Source organism: Ammospiza nelsoni, chromosome 4 (genome assembly GCF_027579445.1).
Source record: "Ammospiza nelsoni isolate bAmmNel1 chromosome 4, bAmmNel1.pri, whole genome shotgun sequence".
NCBI classification, from domain to species: Eukaryota; Metazoa; Chordata; class Aves; order Passeriformes; family Passerellidae; genus Ammospiza; species Ammospiza nelsoni.
In genome coordinates this window covers 16728429-16745151 of record NC_080636.1, presented here as the reverse complement: position 1 = coordinate 16745151, position 16723 = coordinate 16728429, and the positions used below count along the sequence as shown (strand labels likewise).

General features: G+C 36.5%; 1 protein-coding gene across 6 annotated transcripts in view; it reads left to right on the top strand.

The window, feature by feature from the left end:
• The window catches only part of STX18 (syntaxin 18), a 59292-nt gene that overhangs the window by 39835 nt on the left and 2734 nt on the right, over nt 1–16723 (top strand). For all 6 annotated transcript variants that reach the window (XM_059470885.1, XM_059470888.1, XM_059470887.1 and 3 more), the window contains exons 3-10: nt 2377–2492; nt 3642–3719; nt 3823–3889; nt 7230–7345; nt 11755–11843; nt 14925–14983; nt 15736–15805; nt 16378–16458. In XM_059470885.1, coding sequence (XP_059326868.1) covers nt 2377–2492; nt 3642–3719; nt 3823–3889; nt 7230–7345; nt 11755–11843; nt 14925–14983; nt 15736–15805; nt 16378–16458 — 676 coding nt within the window. The remainder of the gene's footprint in view (nt 1–2376; nt 2493–3641; nt 3720–3822; nt 3890–7229; nt 7346–11754; nt 11844–14924; nt 14984–15735; nt 15806–16377; nt 16459–16723) is intronic.

The following is a 16723-nucleotide window of genomic DNA, read 5'->3' as shown; positions in this document are numbered from 1 at the left end:
CTGTGTGCAGATTTTCTGGGGAATGCAATGGGGACTTCAGTACCCTGTTATAGTACTAGTGGATGCCATATGTGTTCTGACATAATGGGATGTGATTGTATGACTCCATTCTTGCCTTCCCAAGGAGGTTGTGTTTCAGGTATCCTTCTCTCTGAGTGCCTTGACCAGCTCATGTTCAAAAGCACTGGTGCCAGACACTATGTAAACTGTAAGCAGTTATAAAAGGAAAAGTATTCTGTTTCTTGTTTACTGGATTAAGCTGCATTTTACTAGCTTTGAAACTGTGAAACTACTACTTAAGAATTTAATCTGTCCTGTTTTTCTATCAGCAACTAGGGAAAGTAACTTAACAACTTCCCAAAGTTAAAAAGCTGTTGCAATTATCCTCAGTGTATCAATACACTAGCATTAGTTAAACTGTTAGTAAAAAATGAAGTGTGCCTGAGGCAAATTTTTTTTATTTATTTCTAAGTCTGATTTAAAAGAAAATTCTGGTTTGCAGTTTTTAATCTTTATTTTACCCTCTTATGTTAAAAAGTGCCTGGAAAGTGTGGAGCTCTTCAAACACTACAAAGCTGGGAGGAGTACAAGAAGCTAGACATATAAACACATTTACTTTATATCCTGTTCAATAGCAGACCAGCCAGAATTAATGATTGTAATCTGAAATAGAAGAGTAGAGTTTTTTTATCAAGAAGCTGTCATACAGCTGTTACTCCATCCTTATTTCTCACTTGAGTCTGTGTGCCCTAAAATGCTCAAGTAACTCTCTAGGCTGAGCTCACTGAAGGATATTATGAATTCTGCCATACCAGATGGTCTTAATGGTCCCTTTGTGTCTTGGTCTTTGTGGAAATGGATGGAGGAATGGATTTCCTAGCTTTACACATGCTTAGAATTATAAATGGAAACACTACCAAGGAATAAAGAATAATTTTATGACATTTAGAATAGTTTTAAACAGGGGAAGGGAAAAAAGCCCTGATATTTAGATGTCAAATACATGGCAGTTTTGGAAACAAACATATAAAATATAGAATATTACTTCTAATTAGTTTGTCTTACTGTTTGCTTGCTAATATGAGCTTGTGTACTAGCTGACCAATAAGTAGGTACTAATTTTCAGATGAACAATATACTGATTTTTTTATGTAAAACCAGTAATGTGGGATGGGAATGAGGAGATTGTGATATAATACTCAAAGAGTATTATGGAGTATTATTATTTAGAGTGTACTTAAAGCTTTGTGGAGGGGATCTAGACCCCTGCTTGCAGTACATTGATGATGCAGGAGGGAGCTGCTGGGTTTGTATGGGATGAGCTGATGGGACAGGGTTGTGTGAACTGGTTGTGGGCTTTCCTGCTTTCCTGTGCCTGGGATTGCAGCAGACACAGGGGAGCTTTGCCATTACTGCAGTGAACTGTGTAAGAGATCTCTAAAGAGATCAGGCTAAATATTGAACATCTCTTTTTACTTGTGTTACTGCAGCAATGTAGTTGCATTACACATGAGGAAATTTTCACATATTAAAAAATAGTTTCAAATGCAGGTATGAGTTAAGGTCTTCTTTCCTTTTTTAAAGAGCAGGTATAATAGGCTGTGATCACTTCATCACCAGGAAACACAAGATGAACTTCTTTTGCTGTAGCAGTTTTATCCTGTCACCTATGGCTATGGAAACACTGTTAAATATCTTCATACAATATGCTTTTCTGCTGGTTACCTACAGTGAGTTAATATTTTAAGGACAGGTCTCCTTTTTTATTAATTTAGCAACAAAAATATATATTAATAGCATTAGAAAATACCAAATGCATAACGTATAATCTAAAATTGAAATAAACAACGGGAACAGGTTTTAATAAATACTGCAATCAATTTGATATTATAATTGTGCATCCAGTATTCTTTCTCTAGTTTGAATTCACAATTTCATAGTAGAGCTACTTTTAAAATGAAGCACTGTATTTATGATAATGACAATTCCTTTTTTTTTTTTGTACTTCTTTCAGTATTTGAGCTATTCCTTTATCTGAATTCGCTTTGTGTTTTTAGGACACTTTATTGGAATAAGTACCAAGGGTGATGTTATATTTTCTAGCTGTATTTTCTCCTTATCGGCTCTGTGTTTGGTTATGTACAAGATGATAGGAGATTCTCTTTTTTCTACATACTTTACTTAAAAAAAGCCTCCCAACTTTATGGGAGTAGCATTTTGATCAGTGGTAGTTACTGTACTTATTATTTTTTTCTGTGAAAATCAGTGTTGCAGAAAAGTTCTTGCAAAGATGGTAGGTCGCAAGAAGGTGTAAGGTGTGTGCTTGTGGATTTTATGTTGGGGATTTTTAAGTGACAAGTTTTTCTTGTTTCTCAGCCATGTTATGTCTGAGTATGTGAGGATGACAGATACAGAGCGTGACCAGATAGATCAAGATGCCCAGGTGTTTATGAGAACCTGTGCTGATGCCATTCATCAGCTCAGAACAGAAGGTAAACTAAGCAGCTCTTACATGTTTGTTTTTTTTTTAGCTCTTGATAAAGGCTGAGGTAATGCTGAATATTGGTACATAATAGTGAATCTTAAATGCTTTAGGAAAAAGATGGGGGAAGTCTCCTTGCCTTTTTATTTGAATTGGTGTAATCCCATTGGCTGATTAGTACTGTAATTCCATTTTCTTTAATGATAGTGGAAAAAGAAGCCACAGCAGAGAATTTTGTTTATGTGTTCAAATACCAGTATTTGAACTTCAAACTTTGAGTAATAGCACAGAAACACTCAAGGTTAACAAGTATAAAAAAGGGTCTTAAATATTTACTACTTGAGTAGTAATTCTGCACTTTGGCACAGAGGCCTAAACCAAAGCTCTCTAAATTTGATGGTTGTCTTTTACTAGCTTGTCTACCTGTAAGGTAATACAGGTATAGTACTTCCAAGTTAGAGATAATTAAATAACTTTAACAGAGTCCTGGTAGATTAAAAGTGTTTTTGACAACCTGAATATGGGAGTCATACCTTTACTACACTATCTTGTGAAAGTTGTAGAGAGAGAATTTCTGTGTTGCTATTTTCAAGTTGACTTGCTGCATCTCTGTATTTTATTGATACACAAAAGATTTTAATCAGATTTAAAATGCCATCTAAACATAGTTGGAGCGTTATTCAGAATCATTGAATGTCAGTCATGCATGGGAACTGCATAATATAAAAATGAAAAATATCTATATATGTGAATTAAAAGGATTTGACACAATAAATCCCAAAAATTTCCACATAGTCTGTACACCAGAAAATTCAAGTTCAATAGTTTAAGTAAGTTAAATCTCTAGATTTATTCTGCTGTTCTTAGCTAGATGTCACTTATTCCTGTTTAGAGTTCATTTGACGTAATAGAACTCTGGCATATATAAAAATACTATAGGACACTAGTTATTTTCATTTTTTGGTTTGTTGTAATGACTTGCTCTTTTAGAGAATATATATTTAAATGTAGCTATGTTTAAAAGAAATATTAATACATAACATATATAAAATGTGACTAGGCTTTTGAATATAACTTGCATATCAACTGAAAGTGCAAACTGTTGTGGAATTGTTGTAAAAAGTTAAAAGATTGTTTTATATTTTCTTTTCTATTTCAGCACACAAGGGTGTCCAGTCTGCTCAGGTGAAGGAGCACAGAACAGCTGTCTTGGACTTCATTGAAGATTACTTAAAAAGTACTTAGTATTTACTGAATAGTTACAAATGGATGATTGCATTTTCCAAGAATGAAATCTTGCTCTTTTAACCTGAAATTTTGTTTACTGCTGTCTTGAACAGGAGTGTGCAAGCTGTATTCTGAGCAAAGGGCCATCCGAGTTAAGCAAGTGATAGATAAGAAGAGACTGTGAGTAGTGTCAAAAAATAGTTTAACTGTGCCTTTCACTTGTAGGACACTCAGCAAAACTATTGTTCATGTTTAGATGCTAAGGAGATTGTTTTAATGGAAGTTTGTGGTTGGATGAGCAACTTCTGCAGTCAACAGGTGCATTCTAGGGCTTTTTACTCTTCAGGCATGTGAAGTCAAGTCTGAAAGTGGCAAAGTGCCTTTATAGTGTTGTAGTTCTCATTTAGGTAAAGGATAAAAGCACCAAATAGGAAAATGTGGGTTAATAAATCTATTTGACTTCTACAAATTCACCAATTTTTTTTCTACTTTTTTTTAAAGGTCCTATCTTTCTGCTAAACAAGTATTTATTGACTGTGTTGTCAATAAATACTACTTGAGATGGCAGGTGTTCATGGCAAGCAGAAACATGATGAAAATAAAAAACCAGAATGTAATTTCTGAACTGAAACAAGAGCTTCCACTTCTTATAGTGGCACTTGTTAAGGCTGCTTATATAGAGCTGAATATGTCTAGGAGACATTAAAGGTGATTGCTTGCTGCCTTTTTGGTCTGGTGGGATTTTTTTTCAGTCAAGTTTCAAACCCTATACTTCTTCACTTTCTTTTTCTGCATACTCCCAGTTGTGAGAATGACAGGGAAAGTGAGGAGGTTTGCAGTTTATTCAGTACCTGAGAAACTTTACGTGTCTTCTCATTCTGCATTATTTGGATAATAACCTCAAGGTCCATTATCTATATTTTAATTTTAAAAAATGTGCACATAAATAAATTCTTGAGCATTTTTCCAACACTTGATGCTGGTTTATCAGTTTGGTGTAGTATCAGCTACAGTTACATTGAACCCAGAGAGATTTTTTTCAAAAGTTCATAAGTGTATTTTATTCAGAATGATTCAGCCTGATTAGGCACAATTAGATTCACTCAAATATATCATTATGAGACATAAATGGTAGTACATGTGGAGGATCAGACCAAAACCAAGAAAACAAAATATCCCAAACCACTTCTGAAATTTGGTAAGAAGTAATGAGAGAAAAGTAAAGCATTGGTGTTTTTGTAGCTCCCATAACTTTTCAAAAAAAAGCTATACAGAAACAGTGTAATATTTTTAATGTGTAAAAATTCAGAATCTTATCAGTATTCTTCATGTGAAAGAGGTTCAAAGAAAGAGAGCATTGTTCCTGCAGTCGAAGCAGTAGCTAATGAATATGAGCTCTTCTGATAGTTAATACTCTTACATTACTCTTCCCAGGTGAATTCCCAGGTTCAGGATTTCTCAGATGAATAAACAGAGAAAAAACCTCAATTTGATGCATTATTTCAGAAGTTAGAGTACCACTTAACTAAAGAGTAGTAAGGCATTAAGAATTAACCCAAAAGATACATTCTTTTTTTTGGAGGGTCCCTCTATGTCTCTCTTTGTGGATGTAAGAACTAGAACACAGATGTTGACCAGGTGGAGTCTGTATGCATTGCAGATGTGATGTAGTGGCTCAATTGTCATTTAAATTAAAATTCAATTCAAATAAATCACAAGGCATAGCCCAATCTTTATTATGACTTAAAGAAGAACAGTATAATTGATTTGTAACTTCCCTGAGGATTTCAGCAGGTGCTTTATGTGATAAGAACATGTACCTTGAAAGAACCAGGCATCTTTTATACAGTGCACCCCAGACACCTTGTTCATTTTAAATTGAAAGTTTCCTATATTCCTGTACTGTGCACAATAAGGACAAACAATAAAGGAATATGTTTCTTTAGAAATAAATTAATCCTAGCGCAGCTCTTCTTTCCTGCAGTTTAGTCAGTTTAAAATATGTGCATATCAGACAATACTGAAAAGTTTGCCATAGAAATATATTTCATCATGTTTCCTTCTATATTGATAACTATCCTAAGCTCTTCAACAAATTGCCTGAGTGTTATAATTTCCTTTCAGAGGTTGCTCCTATGTATTCACTCACATATTTTGATTTAAAAGTTCTGCTGGTTAGGACTAGTTTCACTGAAAGAAAAGATGAGAAATAGAAACACAAGCATTTCTTTCTGTAAAGTACTTGGTTGTGATTTTCAATTTTAGTGTTTATTGGTCTTCAAGATTATATTTAATTTCAATTTTAAACTTCTTTTTCCATTAGAAGATTTTGTGAATTATGTATGGAGTTATTCAAATCAAGCTGATATTTTTGTTACCTGGGGAATTAGTGGTTTAGTAGTACTAAAACTAATAGTTGAACTGCACAGATATGTAGATAAGTATTTTTTTTTCTTATCATTAGGCAAATTTGAGAGGGAGGAGATTAGAGAAGAATTCTTCTTTGCAAAATTACCAAAAGCCTAATAGTTGCAGAGGTTTTATCACTAAAAAAGGTTCCCTGCTACTGTTAAATAGCAACCACTCACTGATGACAATTGCATTATATTCTGGTTTTCACAGAATTTTCTAATTAAGGGTTAGAATTTAGGCACAATGCAATGAAGGAACACAAAAAGCAGGACCTTCTGTTAGGCACAGGGGAGAATTGCAAATCATAATGAGATTAACTGCTGATTGTATTTGAGAGGTTAGGAAGTGATAAAGGGTAGGGTGGAATCACCTGGCACAGCAGGCGATTCCACCCATTGGTTTTTGTTCTTTACCTTCTTCAACAGCAGTACTAAACATTTAACTGATTGCTATTTAGCAGTTACACAATTCATTGTAGACAACAATAAACCACAGAAATTTACTGGAAAAAATACTTTACCTCTAATTTCAACATTTTTTGATGCCACACTGAAACATACTTGACAAGTACTTAATATATAATCACTGAATAAGCTTCTCATGTTTTGCATTGTCTTTGTATTAAAATTACCTAATAGGGACTAAGAAGTAGTATAAAAAGCTAATTCCATGGTATTTCCTTTATGACAATTGAAAATATAAAGTAAAATTGTCATTATTATTTGAAAAAAATGAAGAAGTAATGCTTGGCCGTTGCTGCTAAAAATTTTTCATGACCTAAATGTTGGCTAAAAAAAAAAATAAATTTATACACTGGATGTTTGAAAAGAAGTTTAATAAAGTGTCAGTATTTTTATGCTGTAGCCTTCAATATTCTCAACTCTGAGCATGTGGTGCATTTTGTCCAGGAATAATATTCACACTTTCTTTGCCTTTGTAGCAATATTTCAGTGACAGTTGCTAAGTACATTTTGTATCTCAACTGCAAAATCTTTAATGTGAAGTTCACAAGAGTTGAAGTATTGAATTTAGTAATCTGTGTTTTTTCTCATTTTAGAGAAATACATCTGTATAGTATTAGTTAAATCATTGGCTCTTGTACTTCTAGGTCCAAACTTGAACCTGAGCAGAGCAATGTGTCCAAATCACCTCTTTCCACTGAAAAATCTTCACAGAGTGCTTTAGAGGATTCTGAAGAAAAACTTTCTGCTGAGGAAAGCAAAGGTAGGAATAAAATGTAGTTACATTTTACTTTTTGTGGCAAGACCTGTCTGGTTGATAGTACTTCACTTTAGAAGGGCCAATTGCTATGACTGGCAGGTTTTCCATTTTCATCTTGCTTGAGATGATCAAGCTTCTGTGAAGCATACTGTGAGACTGAGGAAGCAGAATCTTAAGCTTTTTGACATACCAGCTAAAGAAATCATATGCTCTGCTGAATTCTTCATCTTCTTAATAACCTCTTTATGTACTCTTTCCTTTTCATTTATTTTTATCAATATCTTCTGAAATTTGTCTAATTTTTCCATATTTCTTTCACTGAATGCAAGGAATTAGCAAGTAGGTCAATGACTCTCTCAGAACATTCTTAGTTTTTAAGCACAGAGACCTTGAGTTGGAGACTCCTACAGTAGGAACTCGAAGGTGGAACATGCTCACAGAGGAGGTTATTGGCTGGTCACATCCAGTAGTTTTGGGGCTTTCTTCTTGACAGCTTTGAGTTGCCCTGCTGGGAGAATTTCATTTCATCTTTCAGGGTGCAGGAGATAGCCAGAAGTCCAAAGCAGTATCTCTGACCTTGGGGTCATTTCAGATGGTGCAGGTCTTGATGGGTTTGTGAGCATTGGTTCTCATTCCTGGTTGCCTGCTTCTCAGGCTGAGGGATAGAAGCCATTTCAATTCTCTTAGCCATTTCAGCCTGTCCTGGGATGTGGGTGCTGGCAGAGCTTTGGAGCTAAGTGCCTTTTGGAGTACTATGCAGATAATTTCAGGTTTCATGCCTAGAGATCTTTCTGTGATTCTGAAATTGCTTTCCCTGGCTTGTGGTCTCCCACTCTTCGTCTAAAGGAGACCAAGGTACCCTGTGATTTACAGCAGGAATTTTTTTCCTTCTAATTACATTACATTGTGATAATACTTTGTCAAGGTAGAATAAATGCAGTGGTTGGCCATATTATTCGGATAAATAGTTGTTGTTTCTTTAGTGATTTTATTAAGAGTAAAGTTCCTCTGTTAGGTGACTCCAGGGCCATACAGAGCATGGATTCATGTGAAGTGGGTGCTCCACTTCTGGACGAAGTCTCTAACACTGAATTACCTCACAATGTCTGAACAACTTCATTTTCTGATAATGGCTTTGCTTATCTTCCTAACCAGTTTGTACTTCTGCAGCCCTATCAGTGTGCCTTTTTTCCCCCTCTAACACTGAATTTATCATAAGAGGTACAGGTTTTGATTCTGAGCCATTTCTAGTGCTTACCTTTTTACAGTGTGTCATAAGTGATGCAGCACACAGGCACACAGATGAGTTTCACCTTAACCTGTTATCAGTGTTTTGCAGCTGTGGGCTGGTGCCACTGGAGAAGCAGCAGCATAGTAGCATCTTCATTGCCCTGTGCTCTTTCCTTGTTACCACATGTCCCTGCATTCTCCCACCACATAGTGTCATTACAATTTTTAGCTCCAAAAATCTGTGCACCACTATGGGAAATACTGTTCCTTGGTTGCCTTGGACACAGCAAACCACTACAGTAAATAGAAATGCAGCTGTTTTATTGCACATTAATTTTGATTACTCCAGTTCTCACTTTCATGAGTTTTTGCTTTAATTTTTATGAGAAAGTAGGGGTCCTGCCACACAAGTGGTGCTGCTGCAGTACTTATGAGGGGTTGCTGAGTAGACTTTGAGAAAACTATGAGACTTGTATATCAAAATAAATCTGTCTGGAACAGTATGCAAATGCACACAGCCTGTGATTCCTCACATAAGGGTAAGTGCTGGTTGTTGCTGCTTATAGGAATCAGCCTTGTGACTTTGCTGGTAGGTGGCTGTCAAAGTGTGAAAATAACATGAACAAGATGACTAGGAAACAAGAAGCCCAGCTTAAATTTTACAGCCTTTGATTTATACTTTTTTTTTTCAAGTAACTTTTCAAATTTTTAGGAAGCCAGAGAAATGCTTGCATTTTAAAATCAGCTCTTTCATCTTCAAGATGTTGGTGGTTTAGAGAATGGTGATCATTTGTTTTTATGAATTAGCCATCAGCACCATGCCTTGGTCCCTTGGGTTAAATCTCATCTGTAAAGATACTTTTGAGAGCAACTTGTGGTTCTGTCCTTAATTTGAACACTATGATGAACAGCTGAATGTGCTACTTAATGTGCTGAAGAACAACTTGGGTTTTGTCTGGTTTTTTGGCAGAAACCAAAGCAAAATGTGATTACCTTTGTTTTGTGGCAAAGCACCTGTTTACATTAGAATTATAGTGGACATGCCTCATGGTAGGAAAGTAGTCTCTGTGGAGAGTGCTTTTATATACTGGCAGTATTTATTTGCATATTACAAATTTGACATTTAGTTCATGGAAATAAATGTAAATAATGAGTAGCTTTTGAACTGGTCCACAAGCTTAGCAGCTGTCTCCTTTCAGTGTGGAAAAAGGTTCAGAGTATTTGATCATTATTTTATATCTCTGTCACAATTAACTACTTCTCTTTCTGAAATAAAAATGTAGTTTGGCTTTTGCCAGCTGAATTGCAGAAAAGCATTAATGTCAGCTCCATGAAAGCTGCAGAAAGCCCAAAACATCCCAACAGTGACAGGAGGAACCCTGGGGAGATACATGTGTCTTGCTTACCTCTTACCATAAGTATATTTGCTTATTAGCCATCACATTGGATACAAGTGCTGTTTTTTTACAGTGCTGGCAGGGCCTGAAACTAATTGGTTCCTCTGGGTTTTCTCCTTTTTTTTTTCTCCATAAACTAATTATCTTATTTTGTTCGAATACGGTAAATAATTTATTGTAATTTTGATATAATGTAAATACATTGATTACCTAAACAAATAAGTTTTGTGATTCTGTGGAATAGATTTGAAATACTGATAATACCCCATGGAAAAAAATACTTGGATGCTTTCTAAACAATCTTTAAAGACATTCTTGCGTTTATACTTTACTACTATAAGAAAGAGCTGATCTATTTTTTGGTTTGAGGTTGTGTTTAAAATAAATTTATTATATTCCTTATCTGCATCCTCCATTTGTAACATTGTCATTGTTTATGCATCCTCGTTAGGTTGTTGGAAGGCAAAAAAAAGTTTATAAAGGAGACATACACAGTACTCTTTTACAGTATTGATATTTTCAAGAGTTCCATAAATACTATCATGGAGAATAAAAAAGGAAAACCTCTCCTTTTATCTCTTTTCATATATGTGTTTATAAATAAGACCACTTCTTTCAGAGGCTTCCCAGGACAAGGCTTCAGCCTCTGAATGATGATGCATTAGTGCTGCTTAAGCAATTAAAAACAATATGTCTAGGAAGTTATAAGAAAACAAATTGAAATACATATAAATGCTTAAAAGATTGACTGAAATAAATAGGGAGCCTAAAATGTATGAAAAACTAAAACCTAAATATTTCTGTGTTTTAATTTGCAACCTGCATCTGATGCCTCAAAGCAGGTTGAGGGCTGATCCATTGTGGGGTGGTACAGATCTCTCTTGGGTTGTGTAAGATTGTTACAGCCAGTGGGGAGAGGAGAGGCTCTCTCAAGGCTGCAGTCTTACAAGGTTTTTAAACACTGATGCTAGAACAGCTTCAGAAACAGTGGATTCTTGAGCCAGTTTCTTTGCTCTCTTCTAATTTCTTCCTCTATAACCAGAAGTATATAATTAAGCCTAAAATTAAATCTTCCTGAAGGGAATATCCCAGAAACAGCCCTTCAAGATCTTTTATGCCAGACTTATACAAAGATTTATGCAGATGAATAGCTTTAATCAAAGGGAAAATACTACTGGAATGACTGAAGCAGCTTTGATGTGTTATGGTTAATTTGTGGGGTTGGAGCTGATTCCTGTTATATGCTGGAGGACCCCTTGCACAGTTGGTGTGGGATTTGCACTGTAAGAGGAAGTTTAAAGAGCATGACAAAATCGAGTTCATCTATGAGCTTTGCTCAAAACATCCTTGAGATTCTGTCTTTAGTTTCTGAAAGGAGGAACTGGTGGTTCTGTCAAGTCTTGCTGGAAGATAATACTTTGCATATAGGCTGTCATTTTGAAAATTGTGTGGTTTTATCTGTTAAAAGACTACTGCTACAGTATTTTGTGCCCTAAAAGCTCTTTTAGTGCATTATGTGTTATTTTACATCCCTCTCAGTCAGTATGTTAATGGAGCTCCCTTTAGTTTACAAAATTAAACCTACATGAAGACCTTTGGCCTTGTTTGGACATTAAAGGTTGTTGGTGTAATTTTGTGCTGTAAATACAGGGTGAATCTCAGTAACTGACAAAGGAGACACAACAATTTCATGATCAGTCTAACATGGATGAAAAATTATTTTTACTTTACTACTCAGTGCCCTGTGCTATTCAGTATCTCAAGTGTTTGGTGGTTCTTTTACAGACAGGAATCTGCCCGATGCCCAAAGTAACCTTGGATTATGGGGGGATAGCAGAGGTGAAGATGAGCTGTCACCTGAAGAAATACAAATGGTATGTTTATCCTGTGTCTAGTTGTCCATTTTATTGTATTTTCTGTTGTATTCACGTGTGGTAAAAAAAAGAAGTACAGATTCACCTAAATTAACTTTTAACATTTTATGCAGAATAATGCTGTAAAAAGATACACTTTTTGCTTGGGACTTCCTAGTTTTTCTGGTAGCAGCTAGTATTTAAAAATGCTATAAAATATTTACATGGAGACATGAAATTAATAAAAGCTATCTTTCAACAATCAAAATTAAAACTGTTTTCTACCACTACAATCACAAATTGCTTTGTTTAGTCAGTAAACAATAGAAGTCAAGGCAACATCAAAAGAATCATTATGAAAGTTCTGAAAGAATAAATTGTTTGCCCTTTTTCTTGGACAGTTTCTAGAACACAAATAGTTGTACTATTTAATATTACTGTGAAGTTATACTTCATTTTATTTCTTTCTATTTTTTATTATCAAAATCAGATTGGTTTCCTAGAAAGAATAGCTACAAGATGTCTGTCACAACAGAATTTCATTAATTTTAACACTTTTGCATTTCTTTGCATGTTTATAGATTGATCCAATTCTGCTTACATTTGAATAGGAAATTTTTGACATAGGTGTGATTGCTGACAGCCTGTCAGATTTTTTGATACTCCTAAAATTTATCATTTTGAGCATAGTTCAAAATTCTTAGAATACCTCTCTACATTAACACACACTGCCTTGGGTTTATATAAAGAAAAAAGAACTGATTTCAATCAGTAGCTGTACAGCTGTCAGAAGAGTGAACTTTACAGGGCAAAGGGCTGCAGCAGTATGACTTTGTGGAGCTTCCTTGGCAGTGATTCGAGGTGTTCCCAGACACAGTGCACGTCATTCTTCCAGTCAGAGATGACTGAGTTGCACACAATGATGGTATGGCTTGTTAAAGAGAAAATGTTCTTCAAAGGCTGCTCTGTATGCTCTCATGTTGTTCTTGAGTGCCAGTTTAAAATCTAGAGGATTATTCCTGCTTTGTGATTTCTTTTACAAGATAATTCTGCTCATATTATCATTCTCCTTTCTTTAGGCACAATACTTTTAGGCCCCTTGCTGTCAGCCTCCATGAAATGAGCGTTGGGCTCTGAGAGGGCCTTCTGACTGAAAACTAATGCAGGTTGTGTTTTGTAGAGAAATCTCCTCTCTGAAAGGGTTTTTGAGCTTTGGAACCAACTGCCCAGGGAAGTGGTGGAGACACCATCCCTGGTGGTGTTTAAAAGATATGTAGACGTGGCACTTAGGGACATGGTGTAGTGGTGGCCTTGGGTTGTTATCTTGATCTGTAAGATCTTTTCTATCCTATACAATTCTATGAAGAGGATAGCTGCAATCTGTGAACTGCTGTGTTGGCTTTAAATTGGGATGGTTTGTGTCATATCATACTTAGCAAATCCTCAGCCATGCTTCCATGATCCTTCATGTAGATAAAATAATGAATTAAAGCCCTATCATTGCTAAAGCACCAATTCCTATCACTAGTTTACCCTCAGGAGAGAGCTTGATGTTGATCAAAATATTTGCAGGCCTACTGCGTGATTTACACAATAAATTTCAGTTTATAACTCTGAATACAGGTATATTCATGTTTTTTACAGTTATTGTGAGCAGGTATCTTGTGATTGCATTGAGTGGGAAAAATCTCTGCTGTTTGGAGTCATGAAAATATCTACTTTTCTCTGACTTCATCTTTTTTTTGGTTGGTTGGTTTTGTCTTAAATTCAGGGGCAGCACATCTAATGACTTCTCTCGTGGAATAACTAAAAGGAGTGGTGATTATTTATTTTATGCCCTGGATTTTTTAGCCATATATTAAGCAGTTTGTCACTTTATGCCATACTTTGGTAACAGAATATTTCACTGTCATGAAAGAGGCTACTCAGTAAGCCATAAATCACTGAGCTATACTGATTGCTAGAGTTTGGTTTTACGTTCCCATCATGTAAATCCCTTTGTGAGGCACTGGTGTATCATGTGTTCAGAGCTCAAACCCTTTGTTCAATTGCCTGTTTTAGCATATCTTAACAGCTGTCTGTGCAAGTGCTCCATCAGCCATGATTTCAAGTTGCAAAGATCATTTAGCAGTTTAAAAGGCAATCTGTGCCAGTGGAAGGTTTTAAATATCAAAGAGACTTTTAAAAGAATACTTTCTCAAGTGGATTTGTGCTATTTGTAAAGGATTAAAGTCATTCACTGTTTCTTTACTGAAAATTTGTCTTCTCAATTAGCTACCATCTGGTTTTTCAGGCAGTTAAATAGGGGATTTCTAATGCTGAATATTTGTACAGATATCCTTACAGAAGCCAGAAAAAAAATTGCAGCATGGTGGCCCCACTTAACTCAAGGACCAACTGGCAATCACAGCACTAAATCTTGTGGCCCTATTTCATTGCCCTGTGCCTTGGCTTTGCTGTGACTCCACCAGAACCAGACATACAATGGTCATGAATGTAAAGCAGTGCAGTTATGAAGCACAGCATCTGCTGCTGTGAAGTAAATATAAAATAAATATATTTTAGGCGATAGTATTTTCAAAAATGCTCTGCTCTGTACGTGGTGTCACTACATACAGCAGTGACAATGACACTTGAATGTGTTGCAATGCTGGTATTACTTCATTTGACAAAACCATTGGATCTTTAGAGTGGAAATCAATGGAACTGTGCAGTATGTTGCTCTCTGTTCCCCTTCAATTCATGGAGCTGGGCACCTTCCCTGAGACTGCTACCCACAGTGAAGGTGGCAGTGCCCAGTAACCTTCCTCTTAGACTCTGTGGAATCCTTTACCCCAGGAGAGAAGGCTGTTCTTTACCAATGAGGTAGGCAGTGAGCCTCTTGCAGAAAGAAATCTGGATGTTTTAAAAAATCTGGATGTTCAAAGAAATAAAATCTTTTTCTTCATTCTTTATGATAGAAATTGCCCATGACAGAAGACTAAACCTTTCCCTGTGAGATACTGCTACCCTTCTTCAAAGGCATACCTGTCATTTCAGACTCACTTCTGGGAAGTTAAACATATACATTTCATGTGTCATTTCCTTCTCCCCTTTTTCCAGTTTGAGCAGGAGAACCAGAGACTTGTTGGTGAGATGAACAATCTCTTCGATGAAGTCAGGTACAGTTTCTGTCCCTTGACAGTGGCCTGTGCTGGTCCCATGCCCCCGTCAGCCCCCGTGTGCAGGGCGTTGGCTGCAGGACACCTGCCTGCTCCTGGGACAAATCACCAGTGCCCAGGAGAGGAACCATGTGCTGTCCCACAGTGTAAAGAATGGCAGCACTGGTTACATATGGAAGGCATTCTTACATTCTCCCTTATCCACATTTTAAAGTACTACATTTTCCATTTCTGTCCTGTTGTCTGCTGGATATCCAGATGGCAGTAGGGGAGGTGCCACTGCTGACCCCATGTAGAGGCAGGCAGTGGTGCCATCACTCTCCCCAGCTGTGCAGAACACCCAAACAGCTACTCAAGCTAGAAACTGACTTTTGGGTATCAGTCCTAGGCCAGGTGAACTGCACACACCAGAGTAGCATATGAAAAGGGTGTGTCAAAGTCAACTGCTTAAAGCCCAGCATGAATGGTATTATATGAAATGAAAGAAGGGAGACAAGTGAAATACCTGGCAGTGAAAGCTGCTCACTGAGCATTTCTGGGGCTCAGTGAGCCTTTCCCAGGGCTTCACTGGGGGCTGGTTGTCTTCCAACCAGGCACTGTCCAAGCCCCAGTCCCTGTTATTGCTGCCTCACAGGCAACTGACAGAACAGTGGCCTCCTGAGCAGCCACTTACTGGCCTGGAGGGTCTGAATCTGCAGCAGCAAGACATGTTTGCACTAGTTTCTAATAGAGTGTTTCTGTTCTTTGCCAAGACAAATTGAAGGAAAAGTGGTGGAAATCTCCAGATTACAAGAGATATTCACTGAGAAAGTCTTGCAACAGGTTAGTATAATTTAATACTAGAGCAGCAAATACAACTTAAAGATTTTCTTGGGGGCATTTTGGTCTTGATTGCCAACTTGTGAATATAAAATTAACAAATCTTTAATACAAATGTGAAGGAAAATACTTTTGTTTTTCAAATTCAAAATCAAGATATTTACTGTTATTACTTATTAGAATGTACCAGGAATGGAAAATGAGAGATGTGTGTTAGAATGCTCCTTCTGCCTCAGAATTGGTGTTCTGTTAAATGTGTTATGTAACAACATCCTTTCTGGAAATGTTGGTACCTCTTCCAAAAGAGCTGGAAAAATCAGACAGGTTAGATTTGACTCTAGATAAATGGGAGATTTCCTCATGGTCCTGGTAGTTTCCATTCAGGTTCATAAAATCACCGAAAAAGAAATTACAACTTTAATGTATTACTCTCTACCTTTGCATCAATGAAACAAAAATGTTAGTAATACCAGATTTTATTTTGAGTTCTGCTTGTTCCCCAAGTCCTTGGAAGTAGTTTGGTTTTTTTTGTAACATTCATTACTATTTCTCAATTTTATTTCTTTTTTAAACAGGAGACTGATATTGACAATATCCATCAATTAGTTGTGGGTGCAACAGAGAATATAAAAGAAGGCAATGAAGACATAAGAGAGGTAATATCTTGAAGTTGTGTTTTAGGCTCATTTCTCTTAACTTTCAGTTTTTTCCAGGTGTTGCTTTTGAACAGCACATGAGAGCCCACCCATGGCACTGGTGCAGTGGGTGTTGGGTGTCAGGACAGGGGTTTGGGAAAACTGTTCAAGGTAGCTGAGCTTCTCAATGGTTCACACTTGCTAAGCATGATCTGAATAGCTACACAGGACTGCAGAAATCTACTTGGCCTCAGCAGTTTTTAAACGTGAAGGTCACCTGGCTTGC